The 25,534-nt window shown below is 47.2% G+C and overlaps 2 protein-coding genes across 3 annotated transcripts; one reads left to right on the top strand and one right to left on the bottom strand.

Moving 5' to 3' along the window:
• The first annotated feature begins 3,364 nt into the window (after positions 1 to 3,364).
• On the top strand, positions 3,365 to 15,059 carry LOC144484885 (uncharacterized). Of its 2 annotated transcripts, none has more exons than XM_078203249.1 (3): positions 3,365 to 3,405; positions 4,639 to 4,754; positions 12,519 to 15,059. In XM_078203249.1, the coding sequence occupies exon 3, from the start codon at positions 12,878 to 12,880 to the stop codon at positions 13,886 to 13,888; it is 1,011 nt and encodes a 336-aa protein (XP_078059375.1). In that variant the 5' UTR covers positions 3,365 to 3,405; positions 4,639 to 4,754; positions 12,519 to 12,877; the 3' UTR covers positions 13,889 to 15,059. The 2 variants fall into 2 exon arrangements, with proteins under 2 accessions (XP_078059375.1, XP_078059374.1); XM_078203248.1 differs by lacking the exon at positions 3,365 to 3,405 and adding an exon at positions 4,378 to 4,434.
• A 5,064-nt stretch (positions 15,060 to 20,123) lies between these two features.
• LOC144484903 (uncharacterized) lies at positions 20,124 to 24,760 on the bottom strand. Its single transcript, XM_078203271.1, has 2 exons — positions 24,666 to 24,760; positions 20,124 to 21,769 (listed from the first exon to the last, which is right to left on the bottom strand). The coding sequence occupies exon 2, from the start codon at positions 21,437 to 21,439 to the stop codon at positions 20,873 to 20,875; it is 567 nt and encodes a 188-aa protein (XP_078059397.1). The 5' UTR covers positions 21,440 to 21,769; positions 24,666 to 24,760; the 3' UTR covers positions 20,124 to 20,872.
• Positions 24,761 to 25,534: the final 774 nt, after the last annotated feature.

Below are 25,534 nucleotides of genomic sequence, written 5' to 3'. Positions count from 1 at the left end.
TCTATCTTCCTCTGAGCTCATCTTGTCCGTGAGACCTGCCTTCAACTCCCTGGACTCCATTCTCACAAAACTGCTGTCCATCCAACTTCCCCATGTTAGCTGACACTGTTCACAATTCTCTCCCATTTCTTACTGTTTCTCTCACTTTAAATGTACCGTCATCACCCATCCTAAAAAAAACACTAAACCCCACTATCTTTGCAAATTACTGCCCCATCTCCAACCTCCTTTTCCTTTCCAAAACCCCTGAACTCGGTGTCCCCCGAGGATCTGTCCTTGGCCCCTCCTATTTCCCACCTCACCCCCATCCCTCTCCATTCCTCCACCGTTACTAAATTATCAAACTGTTCATCCCACATTCAGTTCTGGATGAGTAGAAGTTTCCTCCAGTTAAAAATTGGAAAGACCAAAGCCACTGTCTTCAGCCATCACTAAAAATTCTGTTCCCTCACTACTCAGAGTAACGGGTCATCCAATTAAGACAGTGATGAGGAATTTCTTCTCAGAAGGTAGTGAATCTGTAGAATTATTTACCACAGAGGGCTGTACAGGTTGGCTCACTAAGTATGTTCAAGGCTGAGATCGATTTTTTTTTTCTTAATCAGTAAGGGAATCAAGGGTTATGGGGATAAGGCAAGAAAGTGGAGTTGTGGATAATCACAAGCGATCAGTCATGATTTCATTGAATGGCAGAGCAAACTTGATGGGTCAAATGGCCTCCTTCTGCTCCTACGTCTTACAGTCCATCTCTCTCCCTGGGAACTGTCTGAGGCTGAACCACACACTTCACAGTCTCAGTGTCAGATTTGACCCCAAGATGAGTTTCTGATCACATATCCACCCCATCACCAATACCAGATATTTCAATCTCCATAATGTCACCTGTCTTCACCCACCCCAGCTCATCTGCTGCTGAAACCCTCATCCATGCCCGTGTTACCTTTAGACTTGACAATTCCAATACATTTCTGACCAGCCCGTCACATTCATCCCACCCCCACACAGAAACGAAAGATTCACCCATTCCCCCTGAGCTCACTGACCTACCTCACCTTCAAGTCAAGTAATGCATCAATTTTAAATTCGCATCCTTGATTTCAAATTCTTCCATGACCTTATACCTCCCAATCTCAGTAATCTCCAGTTTCACTATTCTCTGAGATAGAACATAGAAAGCCACAGCACAAACAGGCCCTTCGGCCCACAAGTTGCGCCGATCACATCCCCACCTCTAGGCCTATCTATAGCCCTCAATCCCATTAAATCCCATGTACTCATCCAGAAGTCTCTTAAAAGACCCCAACGAGTTTGCCTCCACCACCACCGACGTCAGCCGATTCCACTCACCCACCACCCTCTGAGTGAAAAATTTACCCCTGACATCTCCTCTGTACCTACCCCCCAGCACCTTAAACCTGTGTCCTCTCGTAGCAACCATTTCAGCCCTTGGAAATAGCCTCTGAGAGTCTACCCTATCCAGACCTCTCAACATCTTGTAAACCTCTATCAGGTCACCTCTCATCCTTCGTCTCTCCAGGGAGAAGAGACCAAGCTCCCTCAACCTATCCTCATAAGGCATGCCCCCCAATCCAGGCAACATCCTTGTAAATCTCCTCTGCACCCTTTCAATGGCTTCAACATCTTTCCTGTAATGAGGTGACCAGAACTGCGCGCAGTACTCCTACGTCAGATATCTGCACTCTTCTCATTCTGGCCTCTTGAGCATCCCTGATTTTAATACTCCATCATTAGTGGCAGGGCCTGGGTGTGAAACTGTGAAATTCTCTCACTAAATTGTCCATCTCTCCTGATTCAAGATCTGCCTCTCCAATCAGGCTTTTCCCATCTATCCTAATATTATGCTCTGTCACTCAGAATCCCTACAGTGCAGAAGAGGCCATTTGTCCTAAAGAGTCTGTACCGACATTCTGACAGAGAATCTTACCCAGGCCCTCTCCCCCACTTATACCTGTAACACATTTACCATTTCTAATCCATCTAACCTGCACAACTTGGGACACTAAGGGTCAATTTAGCGTGACCAATCCACCTAACCTGCACATCTTCAGACTGTGGGAGTAGATCGGAGCACCCGGAGGAAACCCATGCAGACATGGGGATAACGTGCAAACTCCAGACAGATAGTCACCCGAGGCCAAAATTGAAACCAGGGCCCTGGTGCTGCGAGGAAACAATGCAAACCACGAATGCTAATTTTTTCACTATGAAACTTCTCTGAAATAACTTGGGGTGCTTCCATCCCCACTATTTTCATTTTAGATCTATCAGTAATGGACTTGCTGCCGTCTGGGACAAAACTGTTTTCAGCAATAAGGTTCCGCTGTGATGTAATAGTCTCTATGACATCATTGCAGCAGGACTGGGTGACCTCATCAGAGTCCATTGTTTCTGAATGATCCACATCAATAACAACAGGAAATACTCATCAAGCTGAGCACATTATCTCGGCTGACACTCCAGTCTGACATTGAGGGACTGCTGCACTCTGACACACACTGTCCTTCACATGGATTCACTCAGTCATCTCATTTACTGATAGAACAGCACAGTTAGACTAGGGGGCCAACACTCAGACACTTCACATGTACAAAGGGATTTCCTTAGTTTTCCTCAGTGGCTAACACTCTGGTTTTAAGAGCTCAAAGCATTTGCTCCAATGCCAGCATTCTTATTGACAAGGGGCAGTTTAACTGTTGTGTCTATGGGGAAAACGTGCTGAGACCCCAATGCATTCACTTCTAACTGTAGATGTTTGTTCTGTTGTCAATCAGACCCAGGACCGAACTGTGGTGGAGAGCCTATGCTCATAGATTCAGAGAATTCCTACAGGAGGCCATTCAGCCCATTAAGTCTCTGCTGACATCAATCCTACCCATGCACTATCCCCATAACTCCAACTATTCACCCTGCTAATCCCCCTGACACTAAGGGGCACTTTAGCATAGCCAATTAACCTAACCTGCACATCTTTGGACTGTGGGAGGAAACCCACACAGACACGGGGAGAACATGCAAAGTCCACAGAGACAGTGACCCGAGGCCGGAATTGAACTTGGTTCCCTGGCGCTGTGAGACAGCTGTGCTTGCAACTGTGCCATCCCAGTCCTTCGTTACTATATTACTCCTTAGTTCCACATGAATAGATTTAATACATTTGTTATTGTGGCCCAATGGTACCAATCATATTCAGATCGCAAAGCATATTTTCTATTTAACAAAACCAGTGTGAATGGCGGGGTGATTACCCAACATTCTCTGCGGGTGAGAATGTGCCCTATCCACATTACAGCACCGCCTTGCGCAAACGCGGGACCTGGCTCTGACTGGAGCATGCGCAGTCCGGACTGTGACTGGAGCTGCGAGGAGCCGGAAAGTAACAATGGAGTGAGGTTCAGTGATGGAGCCGCTGGGTGACCGGGGAGGGATAGAAGCAGCGGAGTGGGCTGGGAGGCTTCATAAATATCCCCTAAAGGCTTCAATCCAGAATAAAATGTTCCTGGTCCCGCTTCAGTTGGTACAGAATAGAGTCGGAGCTGAGCGGCTCCAGGCCCGGGTTAGCGGCCGCCATCGTGACAGGAACAATGTACAGAAGGGCGCATGCGCTGTGAGCCTGGACCAGTTACCAACTCTCCCGGGTTGGACTGGAGTCTCCAGGAATTTTTTTATTCATTCAGGGAATGTGGGAGTCGCTGGTTGGACCAGTATTTATTGCCCATCCCTATTTGTCCTTCAACTGAGTGGCTTGCTAGACCATCTCACAGGGAATTTTAAGTGTCAACCACATAAAATCATAGAAACCCTACAGTGCAGAAAGAGGCCATTTGGCCCATCGAGTCTGCACCGACCACAATCCCACCCAGGCCCTACCCCCATATCCCTACACATTTACCCGCTAATCCCTCTAACCTATGCATCTCAGTGGTTTGGAGTCATATTTAGGCCAGATCAGATAAGGATGGGAGATTTGTTTCCCAATTCATCCAGGGGATGTGGCTGCCACTGGCTGGACCAGCATTTATTGCCCATCTTTATTTTCCCTTGAACTGAGTGCACTTCAGAGGGCATTTTAAGAGTCAACCAACCACATTGCTGGAGACCTGGAATCACATATAGACCTGACCAGGTCAGGCAGCAGATTTCCTTGGCTCAAGGACATTAGTGAATCAGTTGGCTTTTTACGACAATCGACAATGGTTTCATGGTCATCATTAGACTTTCAATTCCAGATATTTATTGAATTCAAATTTGACCATCTGCTGTAGTGGGATTCAAACCTCAGTCTCTAAAACATTCAGGACATTTAAAAATATATCTTTTGTTGTCATTTTCCTTTGAACATTTCTCTGCACCGATATAAAAATATTAAAAATGGATAAAAGTTGTTTGCCTGACTGTCAATCATTATGCTGTAAGGTAAGGAGTCTTTTTTGCTTTCCAATTGGCCCAGGAAGGCAGTGGGGAAGGATGTGTGGACTGATTAATGGTTGGAGGATGGGCACAATAGAAAAGACGTGGTAAAACTTCCAGGAAACATTTAATCACATTTGGCAACTCGGTGGAGAGAATGTTGTGAATTTCTATCCTGGACTGACTGTGATGGTTTCTGTAAATTTACAGAGTGCTGGAAGTGGAGAATTGACATATGGGAAACTCAAATCAAACATCACATTGTGATCTGATGGAGCCACGCAATACATCAGAACCTGAATATTAGCAGCCTCTGAATGTGGAAGGTAACAGTTTTGTCGATTGTGTCTGTGAGAGAAGATTTCGGGTTTCAGTGTGACTGGAAAGGCCCCGAGATTCACAAACCCTGGTTAGACCACATCTGGAGAACTGTGCTCAGTTCCGGGCAACAGGATATAATAGCCCTGGAGAGAGTGTAGAACAGATGTACCCGAGTGATATCTGAACTCCCAGGGTTAAATTAGAAGATGAGATTACAAGAAAGTGTCATTCTGGTGCAGGGCCATTCAGCCCATTGAATCCATGCAAGGTGTCTACAGCAATCCAGTCAGTCCCATTCCTCTGCTCTATCCTCATATCTTTGCAGCTTTATTTCCCTGATAGATAATGTAGATAACTGATAGATAAGTAACTAGCTATCTCATAGAAGTGGAGATGCCGGCGTTGGACTGGGGTAAACACAGTAAGAAGTTTAACAGCACCAAGTTAAAGTCCAACAGGTTTATTTGGTAGCAAAAGCCACACAAGCTTTCGGAGCCCCAAGCCCCTTCTTCTGGTGAGTGGGAATTCTGTTCACAAACAGGGCATATAAAGACATAGACTCAATTTACAGAATAATGGTTGGAATGCGAATACTTACAACTAATCAAGTCTTTAAGATACAAACAATGTGAGTGGAGAGAGCATCAAAACAGGCTAAAGAGATGTGTATTGTCTCCAGTCAGGACAGCCACTTCAGCGGTCACGGGCATTCGGCCTCTGATATTCGGGTAAGCGTTCTCCAAGGCGGCCTTCACGACACACGACGGCGCAGAGTCGCTGAGCAGAAACTGATAGCCAAGTTCCGCACACATGAGGACGGCCTCAACTGGGATATTGGGTTCATGTCACACTATCTGTAATCCCCACAGCTTGTCTGGACCTGCAGAGTCTCACTGGCTGGCCTGTCTGGAGACAATACACATCTCTTTAGCCTGTCTTGATGCTCTCTCCACTCACATTGTTTGTATCTTAAAGACTTGATTAGCTGTAAGTATTCGCATTCCAACCATTATTCTGTAAATTGCGTTTGTGTCTTTATAAGCCCTGTTTGTGAACAGAATTCCCACTCACCTGAAGAAGGGGCTTAAGGCTCCGAAAGCTTGTGTGGCTTTTGCTACCAAAGAAACCTGTTGGACTTTAACCTGGTGTTGTTAAACTTCTTACTATCTCATAGAAGACAGAGGGTGGTGGTGGATGGAAATTTTTCAGACTGGAGACCAGTTACCAGTGGTGTACCACAGGGATCAGTGCTGGGTCCTCTGCTATTTGTGATTTTTATCAATGACTTGGAGGAGGGGGCTGAAGGGTGGATCAGTAAATTTGCTGATGACACCAAGGTTGGTGGAGTAGTGGATGAGGTGGAGGGCTGTTGTAGGCTGCAAAGAGACATAGATAGGATGCAAAGCTGGGCTGAAAAATGGCAAATGGATTTTAACCCTGATAAGTGCGAGGTGATTCATTTTGGTCGGACAAATTTGAATGCGGATTGCAGTGTCAACGGCAGGGTTCTGGGGAATGTGGAGGAACAGAGAGATCTTGGGGTTCATATCCACAGACCTCTGAAGGTTGCCACTCAAGTGGATAGAGCTGTGAAGAAGGCCTTTAGTGTGTTAGCGTTTATTAACAGGGGGTTTGAGTTTAAGAGCTGTGGGCTTATACTGCAACTGTACAGGACCTTGGTGAGACTCGTTTGGAATATTGTGTGCAGTTCTGGTCACCTCACTATAAGAAGGACGTGGAAGCGCTGGAAAGAGTGCAAAGGAGATTTACCAGGATGCTGCCTGGTTTGGAGGGTAGGTCTTATGAGGAAAGAACAAAGAACAAAGAACAATACAGCACAGGAACAGGCCCTTCGGCCCTCCAAGCCCGCGCCGCTCCCCGGTCCAGGATTGAATCCTGAATCCAGGATCCCCACCCAATTTTCCAGCCTATCTACATACCAATATCCTATCCACCGAGCTGTCCCTCACAGCTACGATGCTTTGTTCATTACAACCTATTAACTTACCCCCACCCCCCCATTCCAGACCATGTGATCTCCAGGGAGAGGCGAAAACCCAGAGTGAAAAACCCCAGGGCCAATATGGGGAAAAAAAAATCTGGGAAATTCCTCTCCGACCCCCTGAGGCGATCGAAACGAGTCCAGGAGATCACAATGGCCCCGATCGGAAAATGCTTCCCAACCCTAGTCATTTCCACTTCCACGAACACCATATGAATCCCCTGCCCCCGAGACAGGTTCCCAACTATCCGCAGTCTCACTCTGTACTGGCACCAGCAAGATGATCGTAGAATGAAGCCTTGAAACGAGAAACCAGGAACAATTAGCCCGCGCCGCTCCCTGGTCCAAACTAGATCACTCTTTTGTATCCCTCCATTCCCACTCCGTTCATATAGCTGTCTAGATAAGTCTTAAACGTTCCCAGTGTGTCCGCCTCCACCACCTTGCCCGGCAACACATTCCAGGCCCCCACGACCCTCTGTGTGAAATATGTCCTTCTGATATCTGTGTTAAACCTCCCCCCCTTCACCTTGAACCTATGACCCCTCGTGAACGTCACCACCGACCCGGGGAAAAGCTTCCCACCGTTCACCCTATCTATGCCTTTCATAATTTTATACACCTCTATTAAGTCTCCCCTCATCCTCCGTCTTTCCAAGGAGAACAACCCCAGTTTCCCCAATCTCTCCTCATAACCAAGCCCCTCCATACCAGGCAACATCCTGGTAAACCTCCTCTGTACTCTCTCCAAAGCCTCCACGTCCTTCTGGTAGTGTGGCGACCAGAACTGGACGCAGTATTCCAAATGCGGCCGAACCAACGTTCTATACATCTGCAACATCAGACCCCAACTTTTATACTCTATGCCCCGTCCTATAAAGGTAAGCATGCCATATGCCTTCTTCACCACCTTCTCCACCTGTGACGTCACCTTCAAAGATCTGTGGACTTGCACACCCAGGTCCCTCTGCGTCTCTACACCCTTTATGGTTCTTCCATTTATCGTGTAGCTCCTCCCTACATTATTCCCACCAAAATGCATCACTTCGCATTTATCAGGATTGAACTCCATCTGCCATTTCCTTGCCCAAATTTCCAGCCTATCTATATCCTTCTGTAGCCTCTGACAATGTTCCTCACTATCTGCAAGTCCTGCCAGTTTTGTGTCGTCCGCAAACTTACTGATCACCCCAGTTACTCCTTCTTCCAGATCATTTATATAAATCACAAACAGCAGAGGTCCCAATACAGAGCCCTGCGGTACACCACTAGTCACAGGCCTCCAGCCGGAAAAAGACTCTTCCACTACCACCCTCTGTCTTCTATGACCAAGATGTGGAGATGCCGGCGTTGGACTGGGGTAAACACAGTAAGAAGTTTAACAACACCAGGTTAAAGTCCAACAGGTTTATTTGGTAGCAAAAGCCACACAAGCTTTCGAGGCTCTGAGCCCCTTCTTCAGGTGAGTGGGAATTCTGTTCACAAACAGAACTTATAAGACACAGACTCAATTTACATGAATAATGGTTGGAATGCGAATACTTACAACTAATCCAGTCTTTAAGAAACAAAACAATGGGAGTGGAGAGAGCATCAAGACAGGCTAAAAAGATGTGTATTGTCTCCAGACAAGACAGCCAGTGAAACTCTGCAGGTCCACGCAACTGTGGGAGTTACAAATAGTGTGACATAAATTCTGATTCTAGGATCGCATGATAAAGACTCAGGAGGAAAAAAGCAGAAATATTTATGTGAAATAGTGTGACATAAACCCAATATCCCGGTTGAGGCCGTCCTTGTGTGTGCGGAACCTGGCTATCAGTTTCTGCTCCGCGATTCTGCGCTGTCGTGTGTCGCGAAGGCCGCCTTGGAGAACGCTTACCCGAATATCAGAGGCCGAATGCCCGTGACTGCTGAAGTGCTCCCCAACAGGAAGAGAACAGTCTTGCCTGGTGATTGTCGAGCGGTGTTCATTCATCCGTTGTCGCAGCGTCTGCATAGTTTCCCCAATGTACCATGCCTCGGGACATCCTTTCTTGCAGCGTATCAGGTAGACAACGTTGGCCGAGTTGCAAGAGTATGTACCGTGTACCTGGTGGATGGTGTTCTCACGTGAGATGATGGCATCTGTGTCGATGATCCGGCACGTCTTGCAGAGGTTGCTGTGGCAGGGTTGTGTGGTGTCTTGGTCACTGTTCTCCTGAAGGCTGGGTAGTTTGCTGCGGACAATGGTCTGTTTGAGGTTGAACTCCTCTCTGGGTGGATGTTATTCTCTGATTGCCCCTCGGGTGGTTGGAGACTCGGGCTGACCGTTTCTCTGGCGATCGCTTTTACACCTCTCGTCATTTCCAATTAATTCCCTGGTGGTTTTAATTCGCACATCCACACAGATCGACACAGATGCCATCATCTCACGTGAGAACACCATCCACCAGGTACACGGTACATACTCTTGCAACTCGGCCAACGTTGTCTACCTGATACGCTGCAAGAAAGGATGTCCCGAGGCATGGTACATTGGGGAAACTATGCAGACGCTGCGACAACGGATGAATGAACACCGCTCGACAATCACCAGGCAAGACTGTTCTCTTCCTGTTGGGGAGCACTTCAGCAGTCACGGGCATTCGGCCTCTGATATTCGGGTAAGCGTTCTCCAAGGCGGCCTTCGCGACACACGACAGCGCAGAGTCGCGGAGCAGAAACTGATAGCCAGGTTCCGCACACACAAGGACGGCCTCAACCGGGATATTGGGTTTATGTCACACTATTTCACATAAATATTTCTGCTTTTTTCCTCCTGAGTCTTTATCATGCGATCCTAGAATCAGAATTTATGTCACACTATTTGTAACTCCCACAGTTGCGTGGACCTGCAGAGTTTCACTGGCTGTCTTGTCTGGAGACAATACACATCTTTTTAGCCTGTCTTGATGCTCTCTCCACTCCCATTGTTTTGTTTCTTAAAGACTGGATTAGTTGTAAGTATTCGCATTCCAACCATTATTCATGTAAATTGAGTCTGTGTCTTATAAGTTCTGTTTGTGAACAGAATTCCCACTCACCTGAAGAAGGGGCTCAGAGCCTCGAAAGCTTGTGTGGCTTTTGCTACCAAATAAACCTGTTGGACTTTAACCTGGTGTTGTTAAACTTCTTTCTATGACCAAGCCAGTTCTCCACCCATCTAGCCACCTCCCCCTTTATCCCATGGGATCCAACCTTTTTCACTCGCCTCCCATGAGGGACTTTGTCAAACTTTTTCACTAGCCTACCATGAGGGACTTTGTCAAACTTTTTCACTAGCCTACCATGAGGGACTTTGTCAAACAGCTTGAGGGAGCTGGGGCTTTTCTCTTTAGAGCGGAGGGGGATGAGAGGCGACTTAATAGAGGTTTATAAGATGATGAGGGGGATAGATAGAGTGGACATTCAGAGACTATTTCCTCGGGTGGATGTAGCTGTTACGAGGGGGCATAACTATAAGGTTCATGATGGGAGATATAGGAGGGATGTCCGAGGTAGGTTCTTTACTCAGAGAGTGGTTGGGGTGTGGAATGGACTGCCTGCTGTGATCGTGGAGTCGGAGACTTTAGGAACTTTCAAGCGGTTATTGGATAGGCACATGGAGCACACCAGGATGATAGGGAGTGGGCGAGCTTGATCTTGGTTTCGGACAAAGCTCGGCACATCGAGGGCTGAAGGGCCTGTACTGTGCTGTACTGTTCTATGTTCTATGTTCATCTTTCAAGCTTCAAGGAATACAGACCTAGACAATTTATTCTCTCTTGATCGGACAACCCTCTCATCCCAGGAATTAACCTGGTGAACCTCCAATCTTACTATATCCTTGTTTAAATAAGGGGATCAAAACTGTGTTCATTATTCCAGGTGAGACCTCACCAACACCCTGTGCAGTTGCCACAAAACCTCCCTGTTTTTAAACTCCAACCCCTTTGCGATAAAGGTCAAAATTCCATTTTCCTTCTTGCCTATTGTGGGACCTGTCTGCTAGCTTTTTGTGATTCATGTGCAAAACACCTCGATCCCTCTGTACTTCAATCACCTGCAGTGCCTCTCCATTTAGATAATCTCCCTTTTGATTCTTCCGACTGAAATACATGACCTCACATTTCCCCACATTAAACTCCATTTGCCAGGTTTTCGTCACCCAATCTATCTATATCCCACTGCAGAATCAAAATATCCTCATCACAACATGTCCTTCCACCTATATTCATATCATTTGGAAACCTTACATTCTGTTCCTTCTCCAGGTCATTAATTGAATCATGAATTGCGGGCCAAGAACTGATCCCTGTGGTACTCCACTAGTTACATCTTTCCACTCTGAAAATGACCCATTTATTCCAACTCTCTGTTTTCTATGTGACGGCCAGTTTTCAATCCATGCTAACACACTTCCACCAATTCCATGGACCTTTACTTTATGCACCAGCCTCTTATGTGGCACCTTGACAAATGCCTTTTGGAAATCATAGAATCCCTCGAGTGCAGAAGGAGGTCATTTGGCCCATTGAGCTGCTTGAACATCTTTCCCAGGCCCCATCCCCATAAGCCCACATTTTTTCCCCACTAGTCCCCCTAATCTAAATCTATTGGGACACAAAGGGATAATTCAGCATGGCCAATCAACCTAACCTGCACATCTTTGGACTATGGGAAGAAACTGGAGCACCCGGAGGAAACCCACACAGACACGGGGAGAATGTGCAGACTCCACACAGACGGTCACCCAAGGCTGGAATTGAACCCTTGTCCCTGGCGCTATGCAGCAGCAGTGCTAACCACTGTGCCGCCCAATCTAAATACACTACATCTACAGATTACTCTCGATCTACACGACCCCTTGCATCCTCAAAGAATTTGAACAAATTTGTCAAACATGATTTATCTTTCATAAAACCACGTTGACTAGGTGTTAAATTCACTGGGGCAGCACGGGGCGGCTTGGTGGCACAGTGGTTGGCACTGCTGCCCCATAGTGCCATGGACCTGTGGAGTTTGCACGTTCTCCCCGTGCTTGCGTGGGTTTCCTCTGCGTGCTCCGATTTCCTACCTCATTCCAAAGAACTGAGGGTTAGGTTGATTGGCCATGATGAATCGCCCCTTAGTGTCGGCAGATTAGGAGGGATAGGACCTGGCTGGGATTGTTGTTGGTGCAGGCTCGATGGGCCAAATGGCGGCCTCCTGTAGATTCTATGATTCTATAAACAGGTCTATAGTTCACTGCCTTCTGCCTTTCTCCCTTTTTGAACAAAGGAGTCACATTGGCTGTTTTCTAATCTTCTAATATCCTCCTGGAATTTAGCGAGTTACAAAATACTTTAACCAAAGTGTCCACTATCTCTTCAGCCTCGTGTGCAGTTCATTGGGTCCTGGCGACTTGGCCGCCCTTAGCCGCTGAAGGGAAGGAAGGGAGTCCAGTCTGTACATTCCACACATTGTTAGTCCAGTCAGATAGACATAGATCTGTCTGGCAGCCTGCATGGAGATTTCCAGCTCTCTGTGTCCAGGACAGGAAGCAGTGAGCATGGATCTGTCAATCAGCCTCAATCAGTACCTTCAGGAGAATTGAGAGGGTGAATATTTGATACAGGAGAGTGAGAATGGAGGGAGAGTGTGTGGGATGGAGATTCACAGATTTTGGGGAATGAGAGAGAAATAATGTTTCAGAGAAAGTAGAATTGTCTATTCTGAATTTCTATCCTGTGCTGACACTGATGAATTTTGTAAACTCCTTTTACAGGATATGAGAAGGTGAGGATTTGCAGACAGAAATCTCAAACCAAACATCCCATCAACGTCTGACAGAGTCACTCAATTCATCGGGACGTGAATATCATCGGCCTTTAAATCCAGAGGGAGAAATGTTTCTCTCAGCTGTCTGTTTCAAGAGATTTTAAGCATCAGTGCAACTGAAAAAGCACCAAGACACACACACACCCGGGTGAGAGTGTTCCAATGCACTGAGTGTGGAAAGAGCTTTCACCAGTTACACAGCCTGAAAATACATCGCAGCATTCACAGCGGGGAGAGACTGTACCCGTGTTCTGTGTGAGATTTAACTGATTGTTTAACCTGGAGAGTCACAAGGACACCCGCACCATGGAGAAACCGTGGAAATGTGGGGACTGTGGGAAGGGATTCACGGTCCCATCTCGGCTGGAAGTTCATCAACGCAGTCACAGTGGGGAGAGGCCGTTCACCTGCTCTGTGTGTGGGAAAGGATTCACTGACTTACCTAATCTGCAGAGACACCAGCGAGTTCACACTGGGGAGAGACTGTTCATCTGTTCTGACTGTGGGAAAGGATTCACTCAGTTATCCCACCTGCTGAGTCACAATTTCACTCACACCAATGAGAGACCCTTTAAATGCTCTGACTGTGGGAGTGGCTTCAAAAGCTCTGGTGAACTGGTGTCCCACCAGCGCATTCACACTGAGGAGAGACCATTCAGCTGCTCTCACTGCACAAAGAGATTTAGAACGTCATCCAACCTGCGGACACACCAGCGAGTTCACACCGGGGAGAAGCCATTTACCTGCTGTGTGTGTGGGATGGTGTTCACTCAGTTATCACACTTGCTAAGTCACAAAGTCACTCACACAAATGAGAGACACTTTAAATGCTCTGAGTGTGGGAGTGCCTTCAAACATGCTTCAGATCTGAGGGTCCACAAGCGCATTCACACCGGGGAGAGACCATTCAGCTGCTCTCACTGCACAAAGAGGTTTAGAACGTCATCACACTTGCAGGTTCACCAGCGAGTTCACACTGGGAAGAAACCATTTACCTGCTCTGTGTGCGGGAAGGGATTCACTCAGTCATCTGCCCTGTCGACGCACACAGTCACTCACACCCAGGAGAGACCCTTTAAATGCTCTGAGTGTGGGAGCGACTTCAAAAGCTCTCAGGAACTGATGATCCACCAACGCATTCACACTGAGGAGAGACCGTTCAGCTGCTCTCACTGCTCAAAGAGATTTAGAACAGCATCCAACCTGCAAAGACATCAGCGAGTTCACACTGGGGAGAGACCATTCATCTGCTCTGTCTGTGGAAAGAGATTCACTGTTTCATCCTCCCTGCAGAGACACCAGCGAGTTCACAAGTGATTACAGGAGTTGGATTCTGCTGTTATTGTTTCTGCTCTCAATTATATCTCGGGCTGCAATTTATTCATCCTCAAAGTTGGTCACTGGGGAGGGTTGGAGGGTTTCTTTCTGCTGGACTGGCCGCTCTCATGACTTTGCTTCCAGTTGGCTGATGCTCTTTGAGCCTGGGAGAGCACATTTCCACTGAAATGATCCACAAAAGCTGATGAAGGACATTTATTTTTCTGGGATAGTAAATAGTCTATTCCCTCCACTACAGGTAGATCAAAAATAAATACAGAAAGAACTGGAAAAACACAGCAGGTCTGGCAGCATCTGTGGAGAGAGAAACAGAGATAATGTTTCACGTCCAATGTAACTCTACTCCAGAACTAAAGCGAGGGAGAAATGTGATGGGTTTGATGCTGGTGAGATAGGGGGGAGGGTCAGGTAGAACAAAAGGGAAAGTCAGGGATTGGTTAGAGGACGGGTGAAGATTAAATGACAAAAATATCCCGGAACAAAAGGCAACGGGAGAGGTAATGGTTGTTGTAAAGAAACAAGTAAGAAGTCTCACAACACCAGGTTAAAGTCCAACAGGTTTATTTGGTAGCAAATACCATTAGCTTTCGGAGCAATGCTCCTTCGTCAGATGGAGTGGAAATCTGCTCTCAAACAGGGCACAGTAAAGAAACAAAGCATTGGTCCAGAGTAAGTGTTAATTGCAGAATAAAGAACAGCTCTGTCTGGAAGCAAAAAAACATGAAAACAAGATGCAGACTGACACTCAGCAAAAAAACTATCAAAATGGAGGAGAGAGTTCAGGGTGTGAAGTTGTTGAACTCAATGTTGAGTCCAGAAGGCTGTAAAGTGCCTCATCGGAAGATGAGGGGCTGTTCGTCCAGCTTGTGTTGGGCTTCTCCGGAACATTGCAGCAGGCCGAGGACAGAAATGTGAGCGTGAGAACAAGGTGGTGAATTCTAATGGCAAGCAAGCGGAAGGTCAGGGTCATGCTTGTGGACTGAGCGGAGGTGTTCCACAAAGAGGGCAGGGAACAGGCTACAGATGAATTAAAGAGAAACCATTTGTGTCCAGAACATTGTGAACATTCTTTTACTCTGGTTGTCTTTGATCCTCAAGTCATTTTCTGTTTGTTTTTAACCAAGTTCTGTTTCATTAATAAACTTTCATCAGTAAAGGTGTTTGATTTTTCTGGACTTTTCCTGATGAGATTGATGCACTTTCGGGAAAGTGGGTGAGAGGGGTTGGCAGGCTCTTTAACAGAAAGTGAGTCCCTCTAAGGTAATTGGCAAAGGAGCCAGAGGGGGAGATGAGATTTTGTTTTATTTTTTGACGCAGCGAGTTGTTCTGATCTGCCTGAAAACAGATTCAATAGAATTTTTCCAAAGGGTAAAGACTTGAAAGGGAAGAATTTGCAGAGCTGTGGGGAAAGAGCAGAGCAGTTGGATGAATGAGAGAGTCCTTTCAAAGAGATAGGGATAGCCCAGGAAATTACCGACTGGTGAGTCTAACCTCAGTGGTTGGTAAGCTGATGGAGAAGATCCTGAGGGACAAGATTTATGAGCATTTAGAGAGGTTTAGTATGCTCAAGAATACTCAGCATGGCTTTGTCAAAGGCAGATCGTGCCTTATGAGCCTGGTGGAGTTCTTCGAAAACGTGACTAAATACATTGACGAAGGGAAAGCGGTAGATGTGGTTTATATGGATTTTAGCAAGGCATTCGATAAGGTCCCCCATGCAAGACTTCTAGAAAAAGTGAGAGGGCATGGGATCCAAGGGGCTGCTGCCCTGTGGATCCAGAACTAGCTTGCCCAAAGGAGGCAGAGTGTGTGTATAGATGGGTCTTTTTCTAATTGGAGGTCGGTCACCAGTGGTGTGCCCCAGGGATCTGTTCTGGGACCCTTGCTGTTTGTCATTTTCATAAATGACCTGGATGAAGAAGTGGAGGGATGGGTTGGTAAGTTTGCCGACGACACGAAGGTTGGTGGGGTTGTGGATAGTCTGGAGGGATGTCAGAAGTTACAGAGGGACATAGATAGGATGCAAGACTGGGCGGAGAAGTGGCAGATGGACTTCAACCCAGATAAATGCGTAGTGGTCCATTTTGGCAGGTCAAATGGGATGAAGGAGTACAATATAAAGGGAAAGACTCTTTGCACTGTTGAGGATCAGAAGGACCTTGGGGTCCAGGTCCATAGGATTCTGAAATCGGCCCTGCAGGTGGAGGAGGTGGTTAAGAAGGCGTATGGTGTGCTGGCCTTTATCAATCGAGGGATTGAGTTTCGGAGTCCGGGGATAATGGTGCAGTTATATAAGACCCTCGTCAGACCCCACTTGGAGTACTGTACTCAGTTCTGGTCGCCTCATTACAGGAAGGATGTGGAAAAGATTGAAAGGGTGCAGGGGAGATTAACAAGGATGTTGCCTGGATTGAGTGGCATGCCTTATGAGGATAGGCTGAGGGAGCGCGGTCTTTTCTCCTTGGAGAGACGTAGGTTGAGAGGTGACCTAATAGAGGTATATAAGATGTTGAGAGGCATAGATCGGGTGGACCCTCAGAGGATTTTTCCCAGGGTGGAAATGGCTGCTACGAGAGGACACAGGTTCAAGGTGCTGGGGGTAGGTACAGGGGAAATGTTAGGCGGAAGTTTTTCAAACAGAGGGTGGGGGGGGCGAGTGGAATCGGCTGCCGTCAGTGGTGGTGGAGGCAAACTCAATAGGGTCTTTTAAGAGACTCCTGGATGAGTACATGGGACTTAATAGGATGGAGGGTTATAGGCCGGCCTAAAAGGTAGGGATATGTTCAGCACAATTTGTGGGGCTGAAGGGCCTGTTTTGTGCTGTAGTTTTTCTATGTTTCTATGAGATAGCAGGGGCATGCTGGGTTGAATGGTCTCCTCCTGCAGCCTGTCAATCTCAGCCTCCTGCTTCTGTGCAGGTTAAAAGGGACAGATTTCAGTGCAGCCTCTTCCCTGTATATGTATTTAAAGAGATGGGTTTCTCTTTAGTTCTGAGTGACCGATATAACAATTGGTTGGAGGCCCATTTCCCACTCAGTCCTCCAGCACCTTCCTGTCTCTCTATTACTGTGACACCCAGGGCAGTTTCCCAACTGGGGCACAGGTCCCATTATTCTCAGCTAAATTCAGCCCTCAGCTCTGTCGCCTGGCTGTCATTGACACGAGCAATAGAGAGACAGAAAGGTGCCCCAGGCTCAAATGGGAAGTCGAAACTTGTGGCTTTAAATGAACTGCTTGGATTTCTGTGACAATCAATAATTTTGAAAAACTGAATTCAAAATCCAGTGAATAAATTAAAGAATCACATGACAAAACTTAAATTTTTCTGACTTTTAGTCTGGAAGCAACAATGATTAAACACTTTTTGTAGGGAACATAGTCCTTAAACTGTAAAATTGATTTTATCTTTTACTCTGAACACAATCAAATATCCTACTCAACGGTTATGTTTTACTCTGTCTTGGACACTCAATTATTCAAAACCAGTCCAAAGTAATTCTTCACTCCCCGAGGGTTTATTTCTATTGTTTTCCTTTTCCAGACTGGCAACCTTTAATCCCAGAACTGTCTTTCACAGTGATGGTTCCCCAGGGCATTTTCCCAATAACAAAAGCAAGGCGAATCTTCCAGCCTTGTTTCACAATTGTCAGGAATTTGTGACCAACATTGAATATAGGAGCAGAACTAGGCCATTTGGCCCTTTGAGTCTGCTCCACCACTTATTTGGATTATGGCTGATCTATTTGTCTTGCATTCCACATTCTGGTTCTACACCCGATACTTTTGAATCTCTTATCCAACAAGAATTGGTACAAAGGCAAAATTCTGCTGTTGCTGGAATCTGAAACAAAAACAGAAAATGCTGGACAATCTCAGCAAGTCTGACATCATCTGTAAAGAGAGAATAGAGACAACATTTTGAGTCAGGATGAATCTTTGTCAGAGCTGAAGACAAGGAAAATCGGACAAAATTTATCCTGTGAGGGTCAAGAATTGGGAAGCAATCGATTAAACCTCCTCTGAACCACTTTCAATGCATTTGTATCATTTCTTAAATAGGAGACAAAGCTGCACCCAGTTTTCAAGATGCAGTCTCAGCAACGCCCTGTACAACTGAAGCAGAACATCTTTACTTCGATGTTCAATTTCTCTCGTAATAAAGGATTGCATTCCATTTGAAAGAAGTTTAATTTATTTGTATTAAGATTTATGAGGGTTCTCTTGTTTACAATAACCTCCCCAATTGTAAATCACACCAAGTTCCAGTGACTTAACCATATGGCTAGACAGAACAATTTAAATGGTGAATTCAGAAAGTTAATTAACTATTAAAAATGTAACAAGTCAGAACGATAAAAGGTAAAGTATCGATTAACAGTTAATATAGAAAGCTTAACCTTAACAATTGAACGGACTTCTCTCCATCCCTCTCAGACCAGGACATGAAGTGACGGCTCCAAAAACATGAATAACTTGTAAAACCAGGAGCTCTCAACACCTCTCTGTCAACATATCTCCCTCCACCTCTCTCTACCAAGTTGACTTCTCAAGATTTATACTTTAAAAATGTCGAAAGCCCATCTTAGCCAATTCCCATAAATCTTCAATTATAAACTAAAATAGACATGAGTTTTCAGATGATTTGAAAAGAAATGAACTGTCTGCTGAAAGGGTTAACTTTTCTACAGAACCTGAAGGGATGGGGAGTGAGCAGAAAAAACTTGGCACACAATAATACCACTTTACACAAGTATAAAAATCAAAACAAACTAGATTGTAAACTTCAGCTCTTCATTTTTTTGTTATATTCCATAACCTATTTACTTTAACTTGATCAGTTTTTGTTAGGGATGGGTAACTTCTGTTCTTTACAAACTGCTTCACTCATTTTGTTGATTCTACATGGGCTCAGAGAATCAGAACCCAGTCTTTATCATCCTTATCCTTTTTCCCCTTTTGCCGCCACTCCCTCTGTTTTGCGGGAGGGTCGTGGGGTTTCCAATCAGAACTAATCATTTTATCTTAAAAGTTAAACACTGCGGATGCTGGAATCTGAAACAAGAACAGAAAATACTGGAAAAGCTCAGCAGGTCTGGCAGCATCTGTGGAGACAGAGTGGAGCCAATGTTTCAAGTATGGATGACCCTTCATAAGAGCTGTTATGAAATGTCTTCCAGACTCAAAACATTAGCTGTATTCTCTAATAATTTTATCAATAGGTTTCTTGTTCTTAGTTCCAAATGGCAGGTAAGAGACCTGTCCGGTCCCCACTCGAGCTCTGACTTTTTCACTGGCCATGCTTGGGTCGGATTGCAACCATTGGAATCTACTCTCAGAGATCTGCTTTTCAGTCCAGTGCTACTTGGAGTATACCGTCACTTCACCGACTATCAGGTCACAAGTCCCTCACAGTTCTTATCACAAATTTGGGATATAATAATTTAAACAATGCCTGAGAACGCTTTTTAACTTCTTAACCAACTATCTGCCACTGTTTGTTGATTGGTCAGACCTCCTGTTCACAGATTCGGGTATCTCAGCCACTGAACACCAGCCGATCCTGGAATAAGTTTAATTCTAACTCATTCTGAGTAAATATTCTCACCAGGTCCTCTGCTGGGGCCCTGCTAAGCAGCTTTAATGGTTCATGATTGCAGAAACTGAGCAGTCACAGGAATGTGGTCAAGATAGTCCAGTCCCATAATGCCTCACATTCAATCTGCAGTCCTTCAATTATAACAGAATATGTGGCTGTATGTAGCTGCCTCGGCCGTGGTCAACCCCAACACTGCCTTCCTGAACTGCTACAATGCCTGAGGTGTAAGTACACCATAAGAAGTCTCACAACACCAGGTTAAAGTCCAACAGGTTTATTTGGTAGCAAACGCCACTCGCTTTCGGAGCGCTGCTCCTTCGTCAGGTGAGTGGGAGTTCTGATCATAAAAAATCCTGTTTTGTGAACAGAACTCCCACTCACCTGACGAAGGAGCAGCGCTCCGAAAGCTAGTGGCGTTTGCTACCAAATAAACCTGTTGGACTTTAACTTGTTGTGAGACTTCTTACTGTGTTTACCCCAGTCCAACGCCGGCACCTCCACATTGTGTAAGTACATCCACAGTGATATTAGGGAAAGATTTCCAGCTACACATTCCAGACTTTCACTAACTGTAGGTGGATACCAGATTGATATATTCCATTCAACCACACCCAAGATGAGTTATTCCAATTCCTTTATTGTCCAGGACAATATATTCACAATATCTTTAAAACAGAAATTAAACATTCCCATTTGATTTCAGATACGAACATATTCTGTTAGTTTGTTCTTTATTGTCAATGTCAGGCTGGGGTTGTTCTCCTTGGAGCAAAGGACAAGATTCTGACAGGTTTAGATAAGGTGGACAAAGAAAAGCTGTTCCCATTAGCTGATGGGAGAAGGAGAGGGGGTCACAGATTTAAAGTTTTGGATCAGAGATGTAGGGGGGGATGTGAGGAAGAATATTTTAATGCAGTGAATGGTAATGACCTGGAACTCGCTGCCTACGAGGGTGGAGGAAGTGGAGACAATAAACATTTACAAAGGAAATTGGATGGGCATTGGGGGGGGTTTCAAACAGAAATGCTGACTAAATATCTCTGAACTTCCTCACATCCTGTCACTCTGTGATCCGTGTGAAATCTGAAATCAGGTATTCGCAACAAGACTCAAAGAGCATCAGCCCACTGGAGGCAAAGTTGTGAGACCGGCCAGTCCAGCAGAAAGAAACCCCCCGACCCTCCCCATTGACCAACTGTGAGAATGAACAAAATGCAGTCCTGGATGTAATTGAGAGCAGAAACAATAACAGCAGAATTCAACCCCTGTGAACTTGTTGGTGCCTCAGCAGCTGGGATGAAATTCTGAACCCTTTTTATACACTGAGCAGGTGGACAGTTTCTCCCCAGTGTAACCTCTCTGATGTCTCAGCAGGTGGGATAACTGAGTGAATTCCTTCCCACACTGAGAGCAGGTGAATGGCCTCTCCCCATGTGAATTCGCTGGTGTCTCTGCAGGCTGGATGAAGCTCTGAATCTCTTCCCACACTGAGAGCAGGTAAATGGTCTCTCCCCAGTGTGAACACGCTGGTGTTTCCGCAGGTTGGATAACTGAGTGAATCCCTTCTCACACTGAGAGCAGGTAAACGGCCTCTCCCCGCTGTGAACTCGCTGATGTGTCAGCAGGACGGATGACCGAGTGAATCCCTCCCCACACTGAGAGCAGGTAAACGGCCTCTCCCCGCTGTGAACTCGCTGGTGTCTCTGCAGGTCGGATGACCGAGTGAATCTCTTCTCACACTGAGAGCAGGTGAACGGTCTCTCCCCAGTGTGAACTCGCTGGTGTGCCCGCAGGACGGATGACTGAATGAATCCCTCCCCACACTGAGAGCAAATGAATGGCCTCTCCCCAGTGTGGTTGCGCCGATGAGCATCCAGCAGACATGGGGCTCTGTATCCCTTCCCACAGTCCGCACATTTCCATGGTTTCTCCATGGTGCAGGTGTCCTTACCTCTCTCTTGGGTGGACAATCAGCTGAAGCCTCGTCCACACACAGAACACGTGTACAGTCTCTCCCCGCTGTGAATGGTGTGATATTTATTCAGGCTGTGTAACTGGTTAAAGCTCTTCAGTCAGTGCACTGGAACACACTGACTTGAATGTGGAAGTGTGTTGATGCTTTTTCAGTCAGATTGATGTTTGAAATCTTTTCAAATTTCCTTCCAGATTCAATGGCCGATGATATTCAGGTCCCAAGGAATATGACTCTGCCAGATCTCGACGTGACGTTCGAGATTTTAGCCTGTGATTCCTCTTTCAATGTCCTGTAAAACAAGTTGACACAAGTCACCACTGTCAGTACAGGATCGAAATTCAGAACAGACAATTCCAGTTTCTATGGAACATTCTTTCTCTCTCATTCCCCAAAAGCTGTAAATCTCCATCCCACACACTCTCCCTCCATTCTCACTCTGCTGTATCTAATATTCACCCTCCCAATTCTCCTGAAGGTGCTGATTGAGGCTGATTGACAGACCCATGCTCACTGCTTCCTGTCCTGGACACAGAGAGCTGGAAATCTCAATGCAGGCTGCCAGACAGATCTATGCCCATATGACTGGACTAACAATGTGTGGAACATACCTCCTGGATTCACTTCCTTTTCCTTCAGTTGCTGCAAGTCCCCAATTTCCCCCAGAATGAGAAAAGAAATGGAAAGGGGGAAACATTGATTTCCTCCCAGATGTTGCCCTCTTTTTAGGTCAAACCAAATAAACAAACTCAGATTAAGTCAGGACAAAGTAAAAGGGGAGCTCCCCAAAAAGGAGGGGGAACAGCCCGAACAGAAATCAAAGTACAAAGGAAACTTAAAAACATCAAATTAAAATGTGATTATTAGGGTCGATAATGCACCCCAACCCCTGCGGTGCCCAGCGGGCGCGGAAGGCGTCAACCGCGCCCGTGGACACCGCATGCTCCCTCTCCAGGGACACCTGGCCGCGAACGTAGCCGCGGTAGAGGGGAAGACAGTCAGGATGGACGGCCCCCTCGATCGCCCGCAGCCTGGACCGGTAAATGGCGCGTTTCGCCAGGAGCAGGTTCACGAGGAGGTCGCCATCCCAACCCTCCCCTCTCCGCACCGGGTGTCCGTAGATCAGGAGCGTGGGACTGAAGTGCAAACAAAACATCAATAAAAGGGTGTTTAGGAAAACATAAAGGGAGTGCAGCCTAAGACACTCAACATAGACATGGTCCACGGACTCCACAAGGCCACAGAAAGGGCAGTCTTCAGAGCCCGTGAACCAGTGAATCCTACGGTTGTGCGGAACTGCTGCATGCATCACCCTCCACCCCAGGTCCCCGACGTAATTGGGGGAGATCCCTCCGTAGAGGGACCTCCAGCAGGGATCTCCGCCGCCAGGCGGCAACAAGGCCCGCCAAGGAGTATCCGGGCGACAGGCGAGGAGGCGGTAGTGGAGGGTGTGCAGCAGCAGCCCGCACAGGAAACGCCTCCGCGCGGTAGAAAAAGGCACGGAGGGCATTTCCGCGAGGCGGCTCAGGCTGTGGGGCACCTCACCCAGGGAGGGGGGTTGAGGCTTTGGGCCAATGTGGAATTCTGTCCGAGCAGGGGAACGCTCGGGCGGGATCCCACCGCACGCCTGCGCTGCCTCGGGTTTGCGTGCAGTTTCGGGGCCGAGCACGACCGTCCTAAGGTCTAGGATGGCTTTGGTCGCGCGCCGGACGGTCGTCCCCGCGCGCTCAGCCAACACGCGGGGACTCATCCAGCCCGCCCCTCCGCCATCGAGCACGTCCCCGATTTTGGTCACCCCGGCGTCCACAGCCCTCCTTTCCGCCAGCCACCTGAAGTTATACGGCTGGAGGAGCGGATTCCTGAGCAGCGGCTCTCGCACGAGAGCCGCTACTCCTGACGGGGGAGAGCTGCGTCGCGAGGCGACCGTGTTCCAGACGGTGAGGAGGTCCTGGTAAAAGATGGGCAACTCCTGCAGGGCGGTCAAAGCACGCCCCAGTTCGATATGCAGGAGCTGCACGTCATAATTGAGGCCGTGCCAGTGGCAGAAGAAATATGGCACACCATTGTGGGGGAGGGGGCTCAACGTAAAGGTACCTCGGCAGAGCCTGGAGGCGGAAGGTCGCTACCTGAGTGCGGAGGCACACCAGACCTTGTCTGCCCTCCTCAAGCGGGAGATGCAAAACCGCAGCAGGGACCCAGTGCAGTTGATTGCCCCAGAAGAACCGCACGAGGGTTCTCTGGATATCGGTGACAAAGCCAGGGGGAGGGGTCAAAGGGACCAGCCGGTACCACAGCATGGAGGCGAGCAGCTGGTTTATGATGAGAACTCGCGCCCGTGAATGGTCACAAACACTCTCCTCTGAAACAATTTAACTGATTTTAATATTAAAATCTCCTGCTCGAGCCTGCAGCTGGAAAGATATCAGAAGCATTGGCATCAGAGAAAAATCTCCCAGTTGAGGAAATCCCCGGGGAGCGGGGGTGATGTCACTGTGCAATTGTAAGTATGTGATGAGATCACAGACAGGAACACAGAATACCTGGGTCTGTGCAAACCAGTGATCACCACACATTATGGAGGATGTGAGGCTCCTTGACAGGGTGCAGAGGAGATTTATCAAAATGGTTTCAGGGATGAGGAATTATAGTTACAATGTTAGGCTGGATAACTTCGGGTTGTTCTCCTTGGAGCAAAGTAGATTGATAGAGGTGTACAAGGGTACATGGAGGTGTCAAAGTTTACATGCTCTGTCTGCACGTGTACAAGCTCTGACTATGGGTCATCCAGTCTCAAAACGTTGGTTCTATTCTCTCTCCACAGATGCTGTCAGATCTGCTGAGATTTTCCAGCATTTATTGTTTTTATTTTCCTTTCTTTTTCCTTCTCTACCACCGCTCTGCCTCATCAATGAGACATTGGGACTCAGGGTTGATGCAGTTTGATGGACAAGTTGTCTCCATTCTGAGCACTGGGGAACAAGCCCCTCCCACTGATTGACAACATTGCCCTCTACAAACATGGCGGCCGCACGTGCGCATTGCTGCATATTGCCCCCAATAAAGATGGCGAACGTTAACGCGGGACGAACACGAGGAGCTGCAGCCCTTCTCGGTCCAAACTGGGTCCGAGAAGTTCTCTTCCGCGGTTTGCGGCTGACACAACATGCTTACGCAGCGTTTCCACCCACCTGGACGATCCATTGCTCTCTCCGTACCTCCAATCACCTCTAACAGATTTCCGAGCCCAGAACAAGAGCCGTTTCCCATCGCCATTACTCACACTGCGCATGCTCCAGTCAAAGCTGGCCCCGCCCCTCTTTCGTTCCCATTGGCTGGAGGACCGACCGCTCCAGGTCGGTCCTCCAGCACTGTCCCCTCTTCCCATTGGTCCGCGCTGCCGTCAATCAGCCGGGCATTGTGACGGTGATTTGCTGCTTGTCCAATAATGACAGTAAGAAGTTTAACAACACCAGGTTAAAGTCCAACAGGTTTATTTGGTAGCAAACGCCACAGCTTTCGGAGCCTCAAGCCCCTTCTTCAGGTGAGTGGGAGTTCTGTTCACAAACAGGGCATATAAAGACACAGACTCAATTTACATGAATAATGGTTGGAATGCGAATTCTTGCAGCTAATCAAGTCTTAAAGGTACAAACAATGTGAGTGGAGAGCTTCCACTCTAACCACGTTAAACAAGCCATCCCCTACGGACACGCCCTCCGTATACACAGGATCTGCTCGGATGAGGAGGATCGCAACAGACACCTCCAGACGCTGAAAGATGCCCTCATAAGAACAGGATATGGCGCTCAACTCATCGATCGACAGTTCCGACGCGCCACAGCGAAAAACCGCACCGACCTCCTCAGAAGACAAACACGGGACAAGGTGGACAGAGTACCCTTCGTCGTCCAGTACTTCCCCGGAGCGGAGAAGCTACGGCATCTTCTCCGGAGCCATCAACATGTCATCGATGAAGACGGGCGGCACGGTAGCACAACGGGCGGCACGGTAGCACAGTGGTTAGCACTGCTGCTTCACAGCTCCAGGGTCCCGGGTT

Source organism: Mustelus asterias, unplaced genomic scaffold, assembly GCF_964213995.1.
Source record: "Mustelus asterias unplaced genomic scaffold, sMusAst1.hap1.1 HAP1_SCAFFOLD_130, whole genome shotgun sequence".
Lineage (NCBI taxonomy): Eukaryota > Metazoa > Chordata > Chondrichthyes > Carcharhiniformes > Triakidae > Mustelus > Mustelus asterias.
Note: the sequence above shows the minus strand (reverse complement) of the source record. Positions and strands in the feature narration are given on the sequence as shown.